Source organism: Centroberyx affinis, unplaced genomic scaffold (assembly GCF_046629955.1).
Source record: "Centroberyx affinis isolate AG114_WGS23_722 - 3 ecotype Tasmania unplaced genomic scaffold, CSIRO-AGI_Caff_v1 ptg003272l_1, whole genome shotgun sequence".
Lineage (NCBI taxonomy): Eukaryota > Metazoa > Chordata > Actinopteri > Beryciformes > Berycidae > Centroberyx > Centroberyx affinis.
The window spans coordinates 85,001-108,575 of NW_027281291.1; the positions used below are offsets into that span (position 1 = coordinate 85,001).

Here is a 23,575-nt window from a genome sequence, read left to right on the forward strand (position 1 = left end):
TTACTACCTCTCTCCCTCACATGGTTTTCAATGACATCTTTAACAATCTCTCACCCTCTCTCCCTCTTTTTCCCCCTTTTCTCTCCCTCTCACCCGCTGTTTTTCTAGTTAGTATAAATGTGTACATGTGCGAGACAAAAAATGTATGTGGATGGACGTATATGTTTGCGTGTGTGTGTGAGTGTGTGTGTGTCAAGCGGCTATATATAACTAAGCCAAACTAAACGGACATTGGCTGCACAAACACAGGGGCCCCATAGCAGTTTTAGAGCTTTGGTGTGTGTGTGTGTGTGTGTGAGTGAGTGTGTGCATGAGTGTGTGTAGTCTATAAGGCCCCATTGGCGCAGCTTGGTCCACTGGTTCTGTGATGGTGTCTTAACCCCCGCCCCCCCCCCTTCCTCCCTCCCAGCACACACACACACACACATACACAAACACACACACACACACACACACAGACACACAAACATCACATTGACCCAACCTTGGAATCTTGTGGCCGGTAAGACAGCTTTTGGGATGCCCACATGGGATGAGTGTGTGCGTGTGTGTGTGTGTGTGTGTGTGTGTCTGTGTGCGGCGGAGCAGGGCCAGAGAATGTTCTCCATTTGATCTGTAGGAGGGTTTTTTTTTCCGCTCCTCCTCTCCACAGGGAGGCTCTGCTCCACATTCTGACTCCTACTGAGACCCACCGACACTCCCCCCTGACTCACACTCTCTGTGTCTCTCTCTCTCTCTCTCTCTCTCACACACACACACACACACACACACACGGAACGTGGACACACACACACAGAAATATTACACACAAACAAACTCACCACAGACAGCCATCACCCCAAGTGGAATAGTAGAAGATCATGTAGTACTAAAGCAAAATAAGTGCATGATAGGGGACTTGTTCAATGGATACCACTATATGCAGTACTAATGCAAGGTGGGGGTCGAGAAGTGGGGGTTGAGTGGTGGGGGTCTTCTAATACTGAGATACTATTCATAATACCAGCTCTGTGACCAACAGCTGTGTGATAGCCACTTCAAAAACTACCAAGGACCACAGACAACAACGCAATCATTACTGCGTACAGAGGGAGGAACTACTGGATTAAAGGGAATAGTGGTTTACACATGCACACACACACACACACAACAGAAAAACATTCAACATGAAATGAGGGATTTACCCTTTATTCGTCTCTTAAAACATACATACACACACATGCATACACACATGCATACAAACACACACACACACACACATAAACACACACAGTATCTTATCTGGAATTTCAAAAGCGGAGCCGTCACACTGGCTTAAAGCAGCAGTGGAACGGAATTACATGGTATTGTTATTAAGAGGTGTGCCAATAACTCTCTCTCTCACACACAGACACACACACACACACACACACACACACACACACAGCTGAGCAGTCAGGCCCATGCACATTAATCTGGCATTACATTGACCAGATGCAGTGGGTCGATGTGGGTATGTGTGTGTTTGGGTATGTGTGATTGATCTGTTCAAGTGCATTTGTGTGTGTGTGTGTGTGTGTGTGTGTGTGTGTGTGTGTTTGTCCAATTTCCACTCAAATTAATGGAGCCTCTTTATAGGCCTTCTGCTGGAGTGGCACTGAATTACCTGGTGCTTCACTCTCGCACCTGGGACCCATTTAATGTTATAGCTGCAGCTAGCTGCTAACTTGGGACCCATTTGCTACAACAGTATAGTTAGCATTACAGCTAACAGTGCTATTTCGGCAGCGAATTCTATGCTAACTAACATGGTGCTTCAGTCTGCACCTGGGACCCATGGATTTACATCAGGTGCTGTGTTTTTTGTAATTGATATCTGACATTGTCCACCATGTCTAGAGGACCCGCCATGACCCTGCAACCAAGCTATTTTTTTCAAGATAGCGTTAAAAGTGTAATGATTTTGTCTTGTTGTCAAATGAGTGCAACTCAAGTTACTCAGTTCTCTTGGCTTGATTGGAACATTGCTCCCACAAATTTGGATTCTCATCAGTGTTTCCCCTGCAATGTTTTGCAGCGATGATGATGGGACTAATTTTGGTTTGTTTTTACTTTTTTGTAATGTACAGTAAGTGCTAATTCTTAACACTGGCCTTAAAGCAATATTCCACTTAGTTTTAACATGGGGTTATTTGGCACTTGACTGCCAAGAAATCCAGAATATAAACTAATTATCAAGATTGGATGCAGCTGGGACGAGTTTGTAGTGTTCGCTCACATTTAACACGTTTGTGAACAGATTCAACAACAAATCCTGCTACTGTGATTTTCAACTGACGTTTGGTCATATTTTTTAGAGCATAATTTCACCAAATAGTATTTTTATTGATAGACGAGAACATAGCGGAGGGATACATGCCTCCGCTATGTTCTCTTCTATCAATAAAAATGCTATTCCCTTCTAAAAAACTCTGGCAACTCGTCCCAGCTGCATCCAATCTTGCTGATTAGTTTATATTCTGGTTTTCATGGCGGTCAAGTGCCGAATAACCCTCATATTAAAACTAAGTGGAATATTGTTTTAACACTGGTTTGTGCTTTGGAGGGACAATGGGTCTTTGATTTATTCGTTATTTTCACTCTCAGTGGTGGCAGTTTTCTTGTTGTGGTGGCCCACCGCAAGCTAACGTGACAGCTAACGTGACAGCAAGCTAGCTCAAGCAAGATAGTCTTCATCTGTCGTCCCAAACCAAGATGGCTGACGTATGAGTTGTTTGGTTTCTGCCCAGGGACAAATACACACACACACACACATACAGACACACACACACATTATCAAACTACAAAATGAATGAACACATTAACTCTCACTCAGAGATCCAGAGTGGCATGTGTTTATCCCCACTAGGCCGTGTGTGTGTGTGTGTGTGTGTGTGTGTGTGTGTCCTGTGCCCCCCTACTAAACTGGCTCCCAGGGGTTTCTACCAGAGAACTTAAAAGGATTCTTTACTCCATGCGTTTTAATTTATCCTTCTTTTCAATAATAACCACAAAGCCATGGTCCCTCCACTAAATTTACACACACACACTCTCTTCTCACATACACCACACCAATACACATATACAACCACATACACAACCACATACACACATGCAAATATGCACACACACTTACCCAGCCCCCCCCCACACACATACAAATGCACAGACACACACACACACTCCTGCATGCAAGTGCACACACATCCTGCCGAGCACTGGGATTACTCTGCAATCTCAACCACTCTTTCTCCAGGGAAAAACATGTTTTATCATTTCATTTCATTTCTTTCTTCTCCGCTCCCTCTCACCCTCCCTCCCTCCCGCCGCTCCCTCGCTCAGCAACATGTAGCCCTCCCCAGACTCCTACGCTGAAATCACAGGCCACATCCTGCGCTCTGACAGCAGCCCCGTGCTTTTTGCTGTGTGACTCTCTCTGTGTGTCTGTGTGTGTGTGTGTGTGTGTGTGTCTGAGTGCGACACTATATGCGTGAGTAAGTGAATGTGTGTGTGTGTGTGTGTGTGTGTGTGTGTGTGTGTGTGTGTGTGTGTGTGTGCGTGTCAGAGTGAGAGAGAGAATGAGAAAGGCAAGGAAAATGAAAAAGCATATGGGAGAAGGCTGAAGCTGAATATTGGGTCATTCCATGCCATTCGCAGTGCAGCATGGAATAAATGTAAATATTCAGCTTCTGTCACTCACTAGTGATTTCCACACAACACGTTCCCAGCCCAGGATTATGTTTAGCCATGGGGTAAAGGTTTGCCAAAGGATAATTTAGGCTACTTTCTCAAATTGCAACACTTAGCCCAGTCATAGGCCAGTGAGTTAGCCCTCAAAGTCAGAGCTAACTGTGGCTACTCCAGGTATAAACTAATCATCAAGATTGGATGCAGCTGGAATGAGTTTGTAGTGTTCGAATTTATACTATTTTAACACTGGTTTGTGCTTTGGAGGGACAATGGGCCAGGATTAGCCCACTTACTTAAGCCATGGCTAAATTTAAGGTTAGCTGAGGGTGAAACAGTTTCTAGGATGCAGTTAGACCAGGGCAAAGACTGTAAAAAGTAATAATATCACACACTTTGATTTAGAAAATAAGTAAAGCACATTCCCTCAAATATTGTGCATTTTTCAAGTACCTGTAGTTTACTTGTATTTCCATTGTCCATTGAGTTACATTGAGTTACACAATCTATCCCAGCTAGGCCATATATTTCAGCTAAAATATCCAAACACCCTCAAAAGCATGCAGAAGGTGTTGTGGACAGCTACAGTTAATGTGTGTGTGTGTGTGTGTGTGTGTGTGTGTGTGTGTTTGTGACTATGGTTTGTGCAGACACCATTCCTGTCTCTCTGTATCATTGCACCTGCATCCCAGGTCAGCAGGTTCATAAGAGGTTGCTGAGGCGGGGGTCTTCTTACCATCTACATTACACAGTCTCTGGGCACACTCTCTCTTTACCAGTTCAAACAAAGCCCTCTATCCCTCCTTTCCCTCTTTCTCCATCCCCCTATCAAAAGTAAACACACACTCTTACACGCTAAGGGGCTGAGTGCCTTGGAGTAGCCAGAGAGTGAGTGTGTGTGTGTGTGTGTGTTGGCTCGTTAAGCGAGCGTTTGGATTAATCTGTAGGAACCAGATGCCCCCGTCGCGTTCCTTTCAGCCCCTCCATTAATTACACTGCTACTAATAACAGGTTTTATGTGTGTGTGTGCGTGCATGTCTGTCCCTGAGGAACAAACGGGTATAACTGAATCCAATAGCTATAGGTGTTCAAAGGAAGGGGAGGGCCCAAACCACCCAGAAACCAGATTGGTGGTGTGTGGTGGCCTATCAGAGCCATTCCTCGGTTGCGATGGGAGTGAAGCAACCTTATACCCTTTCACTTGTACCTCCTCTTTGACCTTGGTCTGAAAGCACATACTGCATCCTACCTAATGAATAGAGTGCCGCAGGACTTCACACCAAATACAAACACTTTACTACTAAATTTTCACAGAGCAAAAGTATCCTAACTTTCAGGATATAATTAAGTGTACTTTCTAAAGATCTATGTGATTCAAAGCATTGTCAATCCAGCTCTACATAATTCCTCATCTGAATATCAAATGCAGCAAAAAAAATCCCTTAAATGGCTGAGCTGCAATGGAAAAAATACTGTCTGAATGCAAGAAAAGATCACAAGTCTAATTTCCTGAAAGAAAGCCTCTGCTGTGGCAACTGGTAGGTGTACTTAAGTGAGGCAATAACTATTAGGATTATTATAATCATGTGAAATGTCAACCACTGTGAACCACTATGAATGTTTTTCTGTCATTCTTTTTTCTCTTTCTCTCATTTTGCTGCTGGCAATGGTCTCTTTCATCCAAATCGAAGTAATATGCCATTCGCTATTCCATTTGTTATGCTATGCCAACTCCTGACCCTGGCTGTGTTATGCCATACACACTGAGGTATATAAGACCACAATTGCACACTCTAAGTCTAGATGCATGTCATGTCTTTTTGAGTTATAATGTAAAATTTAATAAATATACTGTGGAAGAGTGGTTTTGAGCCTGGTCTGTTAGAACAACACAATCCACAAAGACAAGTCTTACCGGCTGGGCAGTGGTTGGTTCTGTGTTCAGTGAGCTCGGCCAGACAGTCAAAGTCCTGCTGACAGTTGTCACAGGTGAAGATGGACTCGTCGTCCAGGTCATCGTCATGATCGCGGTCGTCACGGTCATCATGCTCATCATGGTCGCCATCCTCAATACCCGTCCCATGGCGTTCTTTGGGGTCTGCCTCTCTGTCAGACGCAGGGACTTCTGAGGATACACACATATGGTATATACGTGAGCATTTAGGGTTTAGGTTACCAAATGTAAGTTACACAAAATACTTCACAATTAAATTCATAGTTGTAGACAACAATTCATAGTTGGAAATGGATGGATATCAGATAGAGCAACATGTGGTGTTCCACAGGGCTCCATACCCTGTTGTTCCTGTTACATAAATGACCTCGCTGCTGCACCCACATCGGCTTTTTTGTTCTTTCTGCAGATTATACCAACTTGATCTTGTCACTTAAACATTTCTCTTCACGTAGTTGAAACAAACCTTTGTTTAGAAAAACCTCACCCTCCGGCCCCCTCTGTGTGTGTGTGTGTGTGTGTGTGAGACACCCTCTTACTCACTACCTTACTCTCAGGGCTGTTGCCTTAGTTTTTAATGCATTTTGTTAGTTATTTTATTTTCCTCCTTGGTGAGTTTTATTGTCTTTATCCAATACATTTGTGTCTCTGTCATTTTGGAGTTTCTTTACCTGCACAATTTGTATTTTTTTCTCTCTTCCTTCTGTGTTGCATTGATATGTGCAGCCTCACTAAACTATATTGTGTGTGCGGAGCATTGCGCTTACATTTATGTGTGCGTGTGTATGTGTGCACGTGTGTGTCCTGGTGGCAGACAGGCAGTGTGTGAGAGGGGACCAGTGGAAGGCTGTGTCGGCCCAATCCTCTCTGCTCCATTGTGTCTCCATTTTCACACCTTATTATCACATTATAAACGCCGAGGCTCCAGTAGGACTGACACTGAAGACACTGGCTAGAGACTGGAGAGGAGAGGAGAGGAGAGGAGAGGAGAGGAGAGGAGAGGAGAGGAGACAGAGCAAGTGTGAGAGGAGAAAGAGGGAGATGGAGGGAAAGGGAAAGGGAAAGGGAAAGAAAGTGCAAAGGAGAGAGAAGAGAGGTAAGTAGTGCAGGAGAAAGGGAGAAGGAGGGAGTGGGATGAAAGAAAGGACAACAATGAAGGAAGGGGGGAAAAGACGAATGCGATTAATTTAAATGCAGTGAAGGAGAGGAAATTCTCGCTTCTTGCCCCCCTGCTTCTCTTCTAATTGTGTCTATGATGGTGCGCTACTGCCTTCCAGCTCAAATTATTTAACCTCACTCCAACACTCACAGCATAACCCAATATAACCCAGATAGCCCAATCCCTCGCCAATTAACAGCCACTAGAACAAAGTTCAAATAAGTTCATGTATCATTAACATTGTAAGCAACCCAAATAATAAGCAGCACTCGGGACAAGACCCCAGTGACTACACAGAGGCAAAGGTAAAGTCAGTCACTGTTTGGACCAGTCTGGAGCTGTGTTGGGAGTCGTGCCAATCAAATCTCTAGAGTTTCCTACTGTATGATTCCTGATAAAAGGCTGAAAGACAAGCAATAGTTCTAGCTCTATATTTCAGTCATTTCATAGTTCAATAGTTCTATATTTATATATATTATATTTACCTTATTGAGTGCTGCTGCAATCACAAAATTTCTCTACAGGGATCATCAAAGTTTCATCTCATCTTAACTACTAAATTCTACGTACTGGCGATTACCAAGAATCAATTGTCTCTATTACTTTTACTGAAAAATAAAGACTTTGACCATTAGTTTGGGCTTTGGGCTGACCTGTAATCCACTTTTGTATATTAAGAGCTTCTAACATTCTTTTGCATGTGAAAAAAAAGTCTTTCTTCATATCAGATTTTAGTACTGGGGAAATAGTCTGGCACCAAAAACATATTTTAGCCTGGCTATCAGCCTGATATCAGAGACCAGCATTGGTACTACTGCAACCATAGTCTGTTCCAGTGGTTTCCAGTCTATCATGTCTATCCCAGTCCAGTCCAGTCCAATCCAGTCCATGTTTTGGTGCTTATGGCTGTCCTGATGGGCTCTGGACACTGAGGTTGAAAGTGGCAAAGTACCAGACCCTGGGCCACGTGGTTAGAATCCTGAGTAGTGTGTGTGTGTGTGTGTGTGTGTGTGTAAGGGAGAGAGAGAGAGAGAGAGTGGGTGTGTGTCTACAAGAGTCCAAGAAAGAAAGTGTGTGTGTCTGAATAAGAGAGAGCGAGACAGAGATAGAGTGAGGCGGACAGGCTCCATCCCACGCTGATTTATTATGGGAGAGGTGTGATGGGAGAGAGGGATGCTGGGAGGTAGGGAACGAGGGATTGAGGTGATGGGGTGTTTGGGGGGGTGCAGGGGAGGAAGGGAGAGATGGAGGGATAGAGGGAGGGATGGATGAAGGGATGGGGGGGAGGAGAGAGGGAGGGTGTTGGCCATCTGTCCAGTGGTGAGAGCACCGTCTGGCCAGGGAGAAAAAGTGGCCCCTTGGCTGACGACACACACACACAAACACACACACACACATACACACACACATGCACGCGCAGGCCGTTATGCACACTCATACATACACAGACATATGCACACACAAATAAATGCACACATAAACACACAAATAAATGCACACATAAACACACACACACACACCGTACACACATATGCGCACACACAGAGGCACAGATATGCATAAATGTGTGCATGCTGGAATGCAGTTATGTATGAATGAAAACAATTCTACCAGGTATCATCAGGATTTGATCTGAATGCTTGTACTTTTGTGACAACAGACGATGCAAAAGCTGTTCCTCTCACTGACGAACAAATATTTCTAGAGAGAGGCGTAAGATTGAAAAAAAAACATACTGTAAAATATGTCCATGTTGACATTTATTCTTATTTTCAGTCTTAAAAATGTGAAAAAATCACTTGTTTTAGGAATTTTCTAGAGACAAATATGAATATCTTAACACAAGTCAGATCATTCTATCGGCATCAAGAAAAGATATACGATTCAGTAAAAATTGCCTTGGAATCATGTGGAATTATCTCTCCTCATTGGCAGATTTTTTGTTAAAATGGATAACTTCTGCAGTGTAACATCACTTGCACGCAAATCGTGCACTTGGGTGAACACGCGCAGAGACACACACACACATACACATGCTCCCCAGGGTGCCCTGATGCCAGAGGTGAGGGCAGTGCCAACTCCAGCGCATGCCAACACAACCTGCTGTCATAGCAACGGGGGGAGGAGCCAGATGAAACCTCTCTTCTTTCTCTCCTCCATCTCCCCATCTCTCTCCCTCCTTCCCCCCCTCCCTCGCTCCCACTCAATGTTTCTCTCTCTCTCTCGCTCTCCCCCTCCATCTTGCGCTCTTCTCTCCCATCTCTCCCTTTTTACTCTCTACCAGCCCATTTGTTTCTTCCTGTTTACTCGTCATTTCATTTTGTCTCTAACCCTCCATCACTGTTCTGAGAGATAGTTGGGTGTGAGAACAGGGGAGGATAAAGGGATGAGAGAGACTAACACAGTCGGTGGTGTGTTAGTCCCCCCCTCCAAACACACACACACACACACACACACACACACACACGCAGGATAATTATGTGTCCTCCTACGGGCCTTAGAGAGAAGTAGATGGGGGGTCTTGAAGGGAGTACTGTCATTGCAAGCCCCTGCTAGCTAGCTGTTATGATCATTACTACTCTCAAACTGTGGCAATCGACCTCCTAGCTAGGCCACAGTCTGTGCATGTGTGCGCTGTGTATGCGTGAGCCTGCTTGTGTTGTGCTCCACAGTTTTTTTCCTCATTATATCATAAAGCCTGCCACAGCGAGCCTCTCTCTCTCTCAATTTCTTCTTTTGTATGATGTGTTTTCTGGATTGCATAGTTCAAGTGTTTTCATACCTTGACCTGTATTAACTCTACTAACTTCTACATTAATAAAGTGGACTTTTAAATTCAGATTCTCTCTCTGGCCAAACCCCATCAGGACCTTCTCTCCTGTCTGGAGCCTTGTCAGATTTTACTGAGTCTCTATAGAAATCTAATCTTCAGGAGACACTACAAAAAAGCAAGGGCGCGCACACTGACACACAAAAATACAATTTCTATCCCCTCTATCTGTCGTTAAACTGACCCCATTACTTTCTCCTGAGCATCTCTCGATCTCTCGCTCCATCTCCCCCATTCCCCTTCTTCTTGTGCTTGTTTGTTCCATGACTTATTCATCGGAACTGGCCCCCCTCTTCGCCTCCTCGTCTCCCAAAACGTCTTCCTCGATCCTCCTCCTCTCATTTCTCCCACAACCCTCTCCCTTCTCCTTTTTCCCTCTCTACAACGCCTCCCCCTCTCCTCCCTCTCCTCAACTACCCCCACCAGAAAGCAGCAGCAGGAGTACTTAATGAAAGCAGGCAACTCCCATGGGTGCTTAGGGTGCTTAGGGTGGGGGGGTATTGATTGAATATTACAGCAGTGGTCCCTAGCAAATAGCGTGTACGCCATACTCTCGTGCACTCTCTCTCTCTGGCTCTTTCACACACACACACACAAACACACACACAAACATACACACACACACACAACCCCATGTGCCAGCAGGATAGGCTATAGTCGCTCACAAACACAGACACACACGCAAGCACACACTTACTTGCTCTACAGAGGACCATTATCTCTGAGTCACAGACTGTCCCTACGCCAGGAATAACTGCACATTCTCACACACACACAAGCGCACACACACACACACACCTTCCAATCCTAAGCACTCTCTCTCCTATTATATCCCTACGTCATACACAGAAGCACACAATGAGAGAAACTCATATTCTGTAGTAAACAAACTGAAAATATGAAACCTGAGAATTTACCACTATGTAAAGATACACAAAAAATAACAGCTACACAAAAAATAACATTCCGAATTTTCGCCCAAAAGCATACGTTTCAGACCAGTGGTTTTCAGTCCCACTCCTCAGGACGCAGCACCCTGCTGGTTTTCATTCTATCCATCTAATCAGGGACTGATTTACACCTGGGATGCTCAGTGAATGCAATTAATTGCAATTAACTACCTGGTAGCATAGAAAACCAGCAGTGCTCTGGGTCCTGAGGACCAGGATTGAAAACCACTGTTTTAGACGACAAGAAAAAAGAGAGTCAGAAGCATGTGCAGGAACAGTGAGCTAAATTTAGTCTCTAGCGTTGCCACTTACTCATCTACAGTGATATGGATTTCATGTTGAAATGTCAATACGGGGTAAAAGACCAGCCTGTCAGCTTTTGGTTAAGGGTCTTCATTGGCCTCCATTTTAAAACAGTGACAGCATCAGCCATACTAGAGTTTGCTCAAACTCACAGCTATTAACAGTGCCTGAACACTGACGTAAATCAACAGTATCACATGTTTTTTTGGTGAAAGCTAAATTTGAGCATCTAGTGCGAGGACACATTCTTTTTTTCATGGATTAACAAATAAATCTAACAGTCTAAACTATTATCAATAAAACTATAATCAATAAATGATCAATAATGGATAAACTTCTGATTAGTTAATGATATTACATGTGCCCATTGCTTTGGCTGAGTGTTTCATTTTGTTTGATCAACATCACTAGCAGTATGCCAGCCTTTACCAGCAATAGCATCATGACACAGCTTAGTATATTGATCAAGATCTGGGCTGGGACCCTCAGGTGGGTCATGGGAACACTGAAATAGGCCCCCATGATATTCCAAAGAAAGTGGTATCAAATGTTACAGGCTATTTTAAAGACAATTTAATAGACAGAGTGATATGACAGCCTGCAAAATCAGGTAAGGACAGTGAGAAAAGATGTTTCCACACAGTGAGTCTCAAGAGGAAAAGTAATAAGCAATAGCCTCGCCTGTACCGTAACAGCCTCAGTAACATGAGGACAATAGGCTGTTTATTAACAGATAAAAGCAAATGCCAAATGAATACCTCAGGCATAATGAGGTCACTTTGCATATCTGCAGGAAAGATATATGCAGGCGGTGTGTGTGTGTGTGTCTGAGTGTGTGTGTGTGTGTGTGTGTGTGTGTGCACGCACGCATGTGTCGGGTAATTAGATAAAGAGAAGTGAATTAGCAGAGTCCACAGTGCAGAATGATGTTACACAGCCTAACCACGCCTAGCTGGGACCCACTAATTACCGCTCGTTAGGCTCAGAGAAAGCGAGAGAGTGTGTGTTTTCATAGTATGGCTGTATGTGTGTATGTGTGTGCGTTTTGCTTGCTGCAAAAACGCTGTGTGTGTGGCGGAGGTGGGAGGTGGGGGTGCATGTATAGTATTAGCATGTGCATATGTATGTTAGTTTTAGTGTATGTGAGTGCGTTCGTTCCCCTCTTTAAAGTGAGATCACTGATGTAATTAGGGAGCTAAGTGATGCGGGCCTAATAAACACCACTAAACATACAAGAGGGAAGAGAGGGAGAAAGAGAGAGAGCGACAGAGATGGAGGTTATTGCAATACAAAGTTTACAAAAACTAAAACGGTCTATGAAATAATTGTCAAGTCCATTTGCATGTTCACATCACCCAGTGCTTGAAAACCAGTGGTGGAGCCACTAAAGAGAAGGAATGAGGGTGAGAGTAATGAAGTGTGACATTAACCCCAAAGCCAGTATGAATATGGGTTTTCGTGGCGCTGTCGTCAACGGTTGCCAAGATATTTTAGTGGAGGAACATTCTGGAAAAACAAAAATCAAACAGACAGACAGGATGACCACAGTACATCTCTATGCTTGCAGGATTGAAGTAGAAACCTGTGGGAAAGAACTAGGCAACTAATGAACTCTGGGAAATGTTCCTGCACTGGCCCAGGGTGATAGAACTACGCTGACGGAGACAGCCAAAGCCAGAGAGAGCGAGAGAGAGATAGAGTTGAATGGGAATAAAACACACTGTAAAACTGAAAAGGTAAGGTAGTGATTCAAGTGTTAGATTTGGCAGCCGTGAGCTGGTACAGTGGCCTGTCTGGGACACACTCTGCAGCTCAGAGAGATGGATATCTGCCGGCCAAGCATGCACACACACACACACACACACACACACACACACACACACGGTGGGTCTATGAGAACCCAGGACAGGCATCAGAGGGTGGAAAAAGTGTGTGTCCAGCTTCCAGCAGAATGTTTAGAAACCAAACAGTCCCAACACAAGGCTTCTATTCTGCTCTACACCGCACTGCACACTGGTCCAGGATACACAGGCACCTGGCTGGGCAACACTGCCTTCAGCAGGGAGAGGGATCAGCGGTGGGGTTAAAATCAGACCTGCGTCACGTGGTATTTGCAAAAGACTCTGTGCCTGTTTGCCTGGACTACCAGATGGGCGGGGTTCAGGATTATTTAGACCGCCAGGTTTGCACCATCAGGACAATTCACATAGCATCAGCTAGGATGTCTATCACAGAGAAGCACACCGCACTGCCTTTCAATAGTTTCCTGGCACCTAAGCAGGTTAAAGCACTGCTAAAAATATTTAGGAATATTATTTGACCCAGGTGTGGGTGAAATCACTGTGGAAATCATACTGTGGCATAAGGGTTATTATAAAGGTGTGAGGAAGAATTAATATAGCTCCATGAAATGGGATGACCATAAACAACAAAGGGCTGAGTTCTAACCCTCTAATTGTTCCTCTAATGTTTCACCCTCCTTCCAACCGGCCACAGATTCAAATCCTGGATCTGTAAAAAAGCTTGGGCAGGAGCTTTGTACCCTCTGCCATTACGGCCCTCAACAGAATACATTTGGTAAATTTGTCGTTGCTTGCCTATAGTGCCAATATTTCTACGTGCCTGTGTGCTGTGAACTGTCTTGTATTAATGTTCTGTAGTGTTCTCCATATAGAAAGCCATGAAATGAGAGACAATGGTATTACTGTTCTTTAGTGCTTTTGATATACAAGCAGTGAAATGAATGCCAATATCCTGTTTCATTGTTCTTTAATGTTTCCATGTGCAGGCTGTGAAAACTAATTTCCTCTTTGTCAACAATATGTATGTATGTACAGTATGTACGTATCTATCCATCTATCTATCCATCTATCTATCTATCTCTATCTATCTATTAGAGGTCGACCGATAGTGGATTTTTAAAGGGCAATATAATAACGATAGTTTGGAGTAGGAAAAAGCTGATAGCCGATTAATCGACCGAGGTGAGAAAGAGTAGGAAAATGGGATAAAACGATACCTATACATGCTGTACCTATTGTTGGTATCAGTATTAATGTAAGGCATCAAAACATATTAAACAGTATCAAAAAGAGTCCAAGTGTTGGATTCTTAAATACGTTATGTAATTATATTGAGGAAATCCACTGTGTGGTCTCATTATATAGCGAAGCAGATACCAAGCAAAAATGTTCGAAAATAAACATTTGCAAATGAACATTGAAAATAACAGACTATCAAATGATAAAATGTACTGTCATTTATTAAAGAAAAAATCTAGTAGCATCCAGCAGCAGCCTTAGTATGAATTAAAGTAACAGCATCTATGGGCAGCATCTTGAGTCTATGGAGATTAGGGGAGATGATTCAAACTAAATTCAACGTGGAAAACATAACGGGCTATATGTAAAAATAATATTACAATGGGAGATACTTTGTTGGTTAGACAAAGTGTCAGCACAATGACCCACCTATTTGAGCTCAAAATGTGAGAACCGGGCAGATACAAAGAATGGTGGACACATTTGGCACTGAACACAAACAGACACACACACACACACGCTGAACAGGTGCAGCTGGACAGGACAACATTGGCCTGCTCTCTCTCAAGAGACTCTCCCCCCCCCCCCCCAATCTCTCTCTCCCTCTCTCTCTCTCTCGCTCTGTGTTTGTGAGTGTGTGTGTGTGTGTGTGTGTGTGTGTGTGTTAGGTGGCTATATAAAGAAGCCATCTCTCCTCACCTCCTCCCCTCTGCCTCCCGCCCCTGTTCTTTCCCCCACCATTGCCTGTGTGCGTGTGTGTGTGTGTGTGTTTTCACAATACAAGGCCTCCTTCCCCCAGGGAGGAGATCTGCCGAGCCACAGAGTACCAGGAACACAAACCCCTGGGACGTGGCGAGGCAAGGGAGAGCAGCACCCAACACCAGTGTCTGGAAACAGGATGATGAAAGAGCCATTCACGTCATGGAAGGAAGAGGAAAACACACACACACACAAACAAAATCAGACAGAGGAATAGACACACAATGCACAGACTCGCACAGATAGGCAGACAAACGCACTGTCAAAAGTTGACAGCTGCTCACCGACGCCATCACCTGTTCTAATCTTTTGCACACACACACACACACACACACACACACACACAAACATTGCACACACACACACAAACACATATTAGACTTCAAAGCTGCAATACACAGACAAAAACACAGATGCACGGTGCACTGTCACAAGCAGGCAATAATGGTTCTCACATACACACACACACACACACACACACACACACACACACACACAGGAACTGTTTTCCTGTGGCAGCCTTGGGGAAATTAAAACTACATTATGGACCTCCAGAGGCTAGCGGTGAGAGAGAGATGGAGAGAGAGAGAGAGAGAGAGAGAGAGAGAGAGAGAGAGAGAGAGAGAGAGAGAGAGAGAGAGAGAGAGAGAGAGGCCAGTGTCCTGTTTTTCTCTGCCCTGGTGATCATGAAGATATTACAGTGAGCTGGTAGAATAGCGATGCTGCCTATAATATCTCTCTCTCTCTCTCTCTCTTTCTAACACAGTGTTTCTACTTTTCCTCTTCTCAGCATTTTATCTCACTACCTATCACTCCCTCCCTCTCTCTATCCTTTCCTCCCTCACTCTTCCCTCTCTTTCTCTGAATATTCTATATTTTTTGTGCACGGAATGGATGGATGGATGGATGAGCATTAGATCTCACAGACAGACGACCCAACATATATATACACACACACACAGTCCAATTTGTGACGTACCGCTCTTTTGATGTATAAAGAGATTTTTTCAAAATAATAGCCCATCTGTCTTGATGCAAGTTTTCATACTTTACAGCTGAATTTTGTTAGTTTAGCCACTTTAGCAGGAGGACTGGACACTCAACACCATTCTTTCAACTAAATATTCTGTCTGTCTTCAACATAAAGATCTATCAAACCTGTACTTTTAGTTATGAATACACCAACCAGAATCTCCTCACATGGGTTTCAAATTTTACTTTTAATTAAATTCACAAGTTCCTACTTGTACCATTTGGCACTCTGATAACCTGCACCATTCAAGATGCCAGACTACTGACTACTTTAATTTCTCCATAAAATATAGCGTGGGGATTCTCAAATGTTTTCATGTCAGACCTCAAATAGACAGACATTAAGCCGCAGGCCCCCATTTGATACAATTTTGTCCCAAGGACCTTGATATGGGAATATTTTTGAAAGAAGGTGCAGTGATTGATTACAACGCACTCTTTCCTTGTACCTATGCATTGAAAACATAATCAGTGATCGGTGTGCTCCAGTGCCTTCTTTGGGTTGATATCCAGAGACTTTTACTACATGGGAATATTTTTGCTGTTGTTGATTCAGTGCTGAATTGCATGGGTGTGTACACTATGTGGAGATAAAAGTAGTAAGAGTGAAACCTAGTCATTCTCCAACTGGGATAATTTCTACTGAAGTGAATTACTATGAAATGAGACTATTCTGTCCGATGAACTGAACTGTCTAACTAAAACACACACACACACACACACACACACACACACACACACACACACAAACACACACACACACACAAACACACACACACACACAAACCCTCCCACTCACTACCTCACACTCACTTCCCGTATGATTTCATTTAATGCATCAAGGCTATTTTAATTTATTTTTATTTCCCATGTCATTTAATGCATCTTGTTTTTCTACCGTTTTCCATCATGTTGTGTTCTGGTGTCAATTAGATTCTCTTAATCTAATTCAGGTGTGTCGTTTCTAGTACAATACAATACAATACAATACAACACATACAAATGAACTAAACAAAAACAGAGTGATTTTTAAACCATCGGAGGCCCTGGACCTGATGCTGGAAATAGGTCTGGGAGGAACCCTGGGTCCCAAAATTCAAATTACCCTTGGACCACCTGACTCCTACCAAAAATACTAGGTAAACACAAAAACTATAATTTAGGTTATCAGCCTCAGCTACAGCTCAGACCTCTATCGGTGGTGGAAACATGCTGAATCAAGCTTTGAATCTAGTTTTGAATTCATCGCTGGAATATGTGGCTATATCTATTCTTCAAAAAAATTAAAGCACATGTACAGTATATGTACACTCTTGTTGGATTTGAAGAGAGATTCTGGGCATTTACACTGGAAGAAATTCCTCTCTATTGACATTTTTCAAAATGTATAAAGGTCCATTGAGATACTAAACCGCATGTGCGCATACACACACACACACACACATAATGACACACTCCAGGACACCGTGCACAACCCACAAACAAGACATCACACACACAGTGTCCTGGCATTTCCTGTCATCTGATAGGTGGAGTTGACTTTCTGGCCAGCCAGTCATATCTGAGTCCCCACACTCTCACACACACGCGCGCACAGACACACGCGCACACACACACAAGGTCCTTAAGCAGTGAATTACAATAATCCAATAGGTCTCAGTTTCTCAGTTTCAGCCTGGGGACCTGACGAGCCTTTTCCATGATGACTCACTGGCTCGCTCTGAGTGTGAGTACTGTCTGTGTGTGTGTGTGTGTGCGCGTGCATAGTCTGTAGAAGACTGGCTGTCAGACAGGAATTCAGAAAAACAAGACTCTAGGGGAAAGACAGGACGATTTAATCACGGACACACACACACACGCACACACACACACACACACACACGCCTCTCATGTGCACTCCCACCCCTGATTCCAAGTGAATGTGACAACACCGTCCCTTCCTAGTTTGTTCTCCTAGATGAGACTCAACATGTGATGAAGAGTAAACGGATGACTCATTAAAAACCAGGGCTCTCCTGCTACCTGCCCTTCCCACCTCTCTCTCTCTCTCTCTCTCCCTCCCTCCCTCCATCTCCAGTGTGTCCAACCTGGCAACTTCTCCGTCTTTTTCCTCTCCCAGCACACTGGGGGAGCGAGGGAACGAGGGAGGGAACGAAGGAGGATGGGGGACAAGTTGTTTTTCTGTCTCACGGAGGGACAGAGAAAAGGGGAGGGATGAGGGTGTTGGGGCACCTTCGGCCTGCTACCCCCCACCCTCCACCTCAACACACCTCCTCCCAAGGCCTCCTCCCTGGGGGCAGAAAGGCCAGGGAGAGGGAGGAAGAGGAAAGGAGGAGGTGGAGGAGTGGGGGAGGATAGGTTGGCTCTCTGCTCTTCCCTCCGAGTCACCCTCCCACCTCCGTCCTCCTCCCCCCTCCTTCCCTCCCGTGGGTCTTTCCAAACTCAACACACATTTTCCAGAGAAAGGGAAAGACAGAGAGAGACAGAAGAAGAGAGAGAGAAAGGAGGAGAGGGGAGGGGTAGAAGCCTGTGAATTTAATAGTGGGATGGGAAGATCTATTTCTCTAGGTCTCTCTCTCTCTCTCTCTCTCTCTCTCTCTCTCTCTCTCTTCCCGTCCTTGTCGACACCATCTCCCAGGGAGTAAAGGAAGGAAGGGTTTTTTTCCTTTTATCTGCTTGAATACGGGATGGCCAGCAGCTCACACACACACACACACACACACACACACACACACACACACACACACACAGAGTCACTCTCCCTCTCATAGGAGCACAAATAAACAGCAAAAAAGGTAAGGGACAGAAAGAGAGAGAGAAAGAGAAAGAGAGAGAGAGAGAGAGAGAGAGAGAGAGAGAGAGAGAGAGAGAGAGAGAGAAGCAGAGGGAGACAAAGAGACAGGCAAGCATAGAAAGAGAGAGGAAAAGTGATGCAGAGAGAGAGGGAGAGAGAGAGAGAGAGAGAGAGAGAGAGAGAGAGAGAGAGAGAGGTATTGATGGTAAAATCCAAAGTGAGAGTGGCTGAGTAAGGGAATATGGGACAGTATGTTAGCATGGGAAGAAGAGAGTGTGAGATAGTGTAGAGGTGTGTGTGTGTGTGTGTGTGTGTGTGTCTGTCTGTGTGTGTGTGCATGTGTGTCATGGGACTCTAGCTTCCTGCAGGAACTGACACACACAGCAGTTCTAGTGAGCCACCCAGGACCTCAGTCAGCACCCCCCTTAACACACACACACACACAACACACACACACACAAACACACGCACACACCTACACATGCACACACAGACACGCACACACATAGCGGCCCCTGGAGGAGAGTTAACACAGGTCTGAGGGAGGAAGAGGAGGATGGGGGGGGTTCACTACGTCATACACACCCCAAGGGTCACACTTTCCTATCCGTCTATCCCTGAAGAACTGAACGAGAGACAGAGAGGGAGGCAGAGAGAGGTAGAGAGAGAGAGAGCTGCGTATTTACCCCATTCAGCAGTATCTTATTTCTCTGTTGGCCTCTAGTCAGAGGAAGTGTTTAACTGTACTCTGATAGGCTGCAGATCTGAGCAGAGAAACTATGTACCTACATCTGACAAACACCTATTCAAACTAGGCCAGAATATTTTGGAAAATTCACTATTTTATCTTTACCAAGCGCCACTGAAAACTGAGAAAACTGATTGTGCCACGTTATTGTATGGATCCCACCAGATGCACCCTTTTTGACACAGGTATATTTGACTCACAATTAAAGGGGTATTGATAATGATACCAAATATTGGGCTAAAAAAAGGTATTGATGAGGGAGAATTTCCCAAATACTTATACTACTCATGGTAATCTGATTCCCAGAGACATGTAACATGTAAAATTAAAGCAAAGCAAAGCTTTTACGTGGACAATGTGAAAAGGTGGAAAACTTGCTTTGGCAATACTGTCTCAATTGATTTGTCCCCAGAAACCCAAAGTACTGGTCTAAATCAGTATTTTTCAATATCAGTATTGTATTTTTTATCAACAAATAAAGACAGAGCATCATGAATTTTTGCATATAGCATGAGGGTCACAAGGAGCCTGCATTCATGAGTATTCTATGGTCGTACAGTAACTCTGTGTTGTCCTGCAAAATAAAAATCCATATGATTGTCTTCTTCTTGTCTAGGCAAAAGATTTATTTCTTAATTTATAATATATGGAAGTTGGGGATCTGGAGCTGACTGGTGGGTCCAAGTTGAATGCCATGTCTGTTCCCTTGCCATTAAAGGCTAAAGGGCTAGTGAGGATAATTTTCAAGTTTCCATCCAAGGGTGGAAACTAGGCAAAAGAGAAGATGGAAGGAGGGAGGGAGGGAGAGACAGAGAGAGGGAGAAAGGGAGAACAGTTGGTTTGGAGAAACCACAAGGAAAAACAAAATCCAAGAAAAGAACAAAATCCAAGAAAAGAAAAGCCCTACCATCTCTCACACTTCCTCCCAGGACATCACCAGACTACAGAGACTAGTGAAAGCATACAAATATCTCTCTCGTTCCCTCCATCTCTCTCTCTCCATATCCCTGCTGTCATCTCTCTTTCCCCTCCATCTGACTCCTGAGACCAGTGAGTTCTCTCTCTCTTCCTCCTCACTCCCCTCTCATTCCTTCTTTCACCCTTCAAATCTATTCTTTTCTCTCATTTAGGATTCTTCCTTCTCCCCATACTCTCACCTATCTTTCCATCCTTATCTCTCTCTACTTCATATCTCCATAACTCCCCTCTTTCTCCCTCCTTCTATTTCTCTATCTCTCCCTCCCTCCACTCCCTGATATCCCTCTGAGCAGGCCATTACAAACCATGTGGAATTGATATTACAAATTGTGTGTGCGTGTGTGTGTGTGTGTGTGTGTGTGTGTGTGTGTGTGTGCACTAACCTGTCTGGACAGTCGATTCATCCCAGGTTCCCCCACACTCTGAAGACTCCCCTTCTTCCACCGCTGGAGAGAGAAGGAGAGGGGCAGGGAGAGAGACAGAGAGAAATAAAAAAAAGAGAGGTTTAGTACTTGTGTCAGCAAGCAAGGACTGCACCATTTTCTACGTGGAGAGCAAAGTATACCAGGAGCCAGGATTCCAACCCATAATATGTTGTGGGTGTTTACAAGGCAGAGACCATCTCAGTCTCATGCCTTGACAAACTAAGACTGGGTCAAGTAGAGTCGGAGACAAGACCAAGGAAGTTTAGTTTAATTTGAAAACAATACCAAAAGCAGACTGTAATATATATGACACAAAAGCCCTGTCTGGACAGCATTAGTAGTACTAGAGGAGGTCTGGTTATGTTGTTTTTATCAGAGTGATCCAGTGATTTACATTCCATGCAGATCAACATTATTTGTGATTATTACAGGATGCACGTCCCCACGAGAGTAATAACTACCAGGCAAATAGCCTAGTGTTTTTCAGCAACTCCCACCTCCTCTATCATTTCTAGTACTGTCCAGATGGATGGTATGTGATTCATAGGCTTGGACCCGGTTTTTCTATTGTGTTTGACGCACTCACAATACCGTCTTTTTAGGTAGTAAATTCTTTCCTGGCACTTTGCTGGGTCTCCAAACATGTTCTCTATGGAAGGACACTGAGTAGTGACAAATTTATGAAGCTTTGCGTTGGTTCAGGCAGGACACGCAAGTCAAGCGCCCCACATCAGCTGATTGTCAGCTGATCTAAACAAACACCAATCACTTTTGGCACTTCAAACAAGGCGGCCATTTAGTCTGTCAGCTCCTCAATCATTCCTGTGGTTCCTACCTGCCACATGCTGCCGCTGACTGGCTGTGCTGCTTTCTCATTATCACACAAGATTTCTACATGGATCAGTATTTGCTCGTGACGAGAAACAAACACTGTCTTTTGTGGCGTCTCATGCTTAAGACATCTTGCTTTGAACCAGATGAAGAATCTCCGAGGCAGAACATTTTATTTTGGATACTCAAATAAAAACCTGAATGTAGAGCTCAAAATGACAGCACCAATATCACCTCTATCCAAACCCGCCGTCAGAGTTCTCGCCTGGCAAATAAAAGTCTGCTCCTACCACCTCAAGAAGGCTTCGTCACGGGAACATGACTGCTGCCAGAGGCGAGAGTCCAAACTTGGATAACTTCAAACCCAACGGCCTTTCATAATAATCCAGACCTCACTTGGTCATATGAATGCCCACAGTCAAGCCCTGGAAACCGGTCTGTATCCTGCTCCGGTCCATCTGCAGTATCTGCAACTCAGGGCCTTCCCTTCCCAAGGGATTTCATTGCATGCAAATGACGTCACGTCACTGCTAAGAATGCTGGGAACTGCAGTCTCCAATGCCCCTTCTTCTCTCCTGCCACTGCAATTTCACCTAAGCTAAGTATAAAGGTTTAATAGATTTGTTCTTGTTATCATGTTGCAAGCCTATCTATTTACAGCTAGTTGCATTTACTACTAAATATGTATCATTATTAGTTGTTTGGCTGGGCTTAATTTTCAATTAAGGTTATTTCTGTAAATTACAGTGTGTATTTTGCCATATGCATGAAGACACTGACATGCTGCTAGCTGTCACCTCATTGAAAAGCACATGCTGTTGCTACACATAGGCTAGGTACATTTAGTGGCATATTATATTTCCCATAAATCAAGATACTGGAAGCACATACCTTGGCGTATGTTCATTTGAGGGCGCTGTGCAAGCTGCTGAGCTTACACACCTCAAATAAGAAGGGCAGCGTAAGCATTTAAGGGGAATTTGCAACATGCTGTTGTTACACATAAGCCAGGTACAGTCTGTAGGCTTGAAGTTGTCATACAATCATACAATAATGGTTTCAACTTCATGACTAGAATGTTCCTGACTGAAATGAAGCATTGCGTTGTTCAGGCAGGACACATAAGTCATGCACCACATCAGCTGATCCAACAAACACCAACACATGTGGCACTTCAAACACGGCCTCCACCAAAATTTGAATTTTCCAGTCATACAAGAATCTATTTTTTCTCTAGATAAATTTGGGGACCCATTTTAATTTTTTCTTTTTTTTTTCCCCAACTTTGGATTCCAACAGAGTCTCTAAAAATCTGGGGGGGATTTTTGGAGTCAAAAAAGTTCAAGCAGGTGTGTATACACAGGCATGCATTCTACGCATGCATTTATGTGTACGCATTTGTCTCTGAAAATGTTTACCTTAATGTACCTTCTTTAAAACCTCTAATAATAGACCGGGGAGGCAACAAACAGGCAGGTATGACAAAAGCAATGTCCTGAGATCGCTCTCTCTCTCTCACACACACACACACACACGCATGCATGCACACACACATGAACACACACAGGAGATCAGAGCTGGAATGTGACATTGACTTCCTGGGTACAACAGGAAGGAGGAAGTACAGCTGGCACACAAACAGGAAATGGCTGGAGCCACCACACAATAGGGTTTCCTGTACACCCCCCTCCCCACCCCCCGATTTCTCACTTATCACACCCTCACCTCTCCCTCTCATCCTTCAAAATCCTCTGCTCTCTCCAGCACCCCCCCCCCCCCCCCCCCCGGCCGCACACACACACACATTTACTATACCTCTCCTCGTAATCCCCACTCTACATCCTCATCAACTCCATCTATACCCCCCCCCCCCCATCCTCCCATTTAAGCCGGGCCAAAAGGACACATGAAAACAAGAAGCTATAAATCAGTGAAGTGTTCCTTTAAGAAGAAAAACAAATTGTTGAGTGTGCCCAGGTTCAGTTTAACCCTATTTTCAGTGTTGACTTGTCCTAGTCCAACATATGTGGAAAGCTCAACGGAGCCCAACCTTTAATATAATAATA

The 23,575-nt window shown here is 44.2% G+C and overlaps 1 protein-coding gene across 1 annotated transcript in view; it reads right to left on the minus strand.

The window, feature by feature from the left end:
* LOC139660315 (zinc finger protein 423-like) overlaps positions 1-23,575 on the minus strand; it is a gene marked incomplete at its 3' end in the record, with an annotated part of 90,112 nt that overhangs the window by 41,277 nt on the left and 25,260 nt on the right. Inside the window, exons 2-3 of the mRNA XM_071538425.1 lie at positions 20,637-20,699; positions 5,621-5,830 (exon numbers count right to left, since the gene is read on the minus strand). Coding sequence (XP_071394526.1) covers positions 5,621-5,830; positions 20,637-20,699 — 273 coding nt within the window. The remainder of the gene's footprint in view (positions 1-5,620; positions 5,831-20,636; positions 20,700-23,575) is intronic.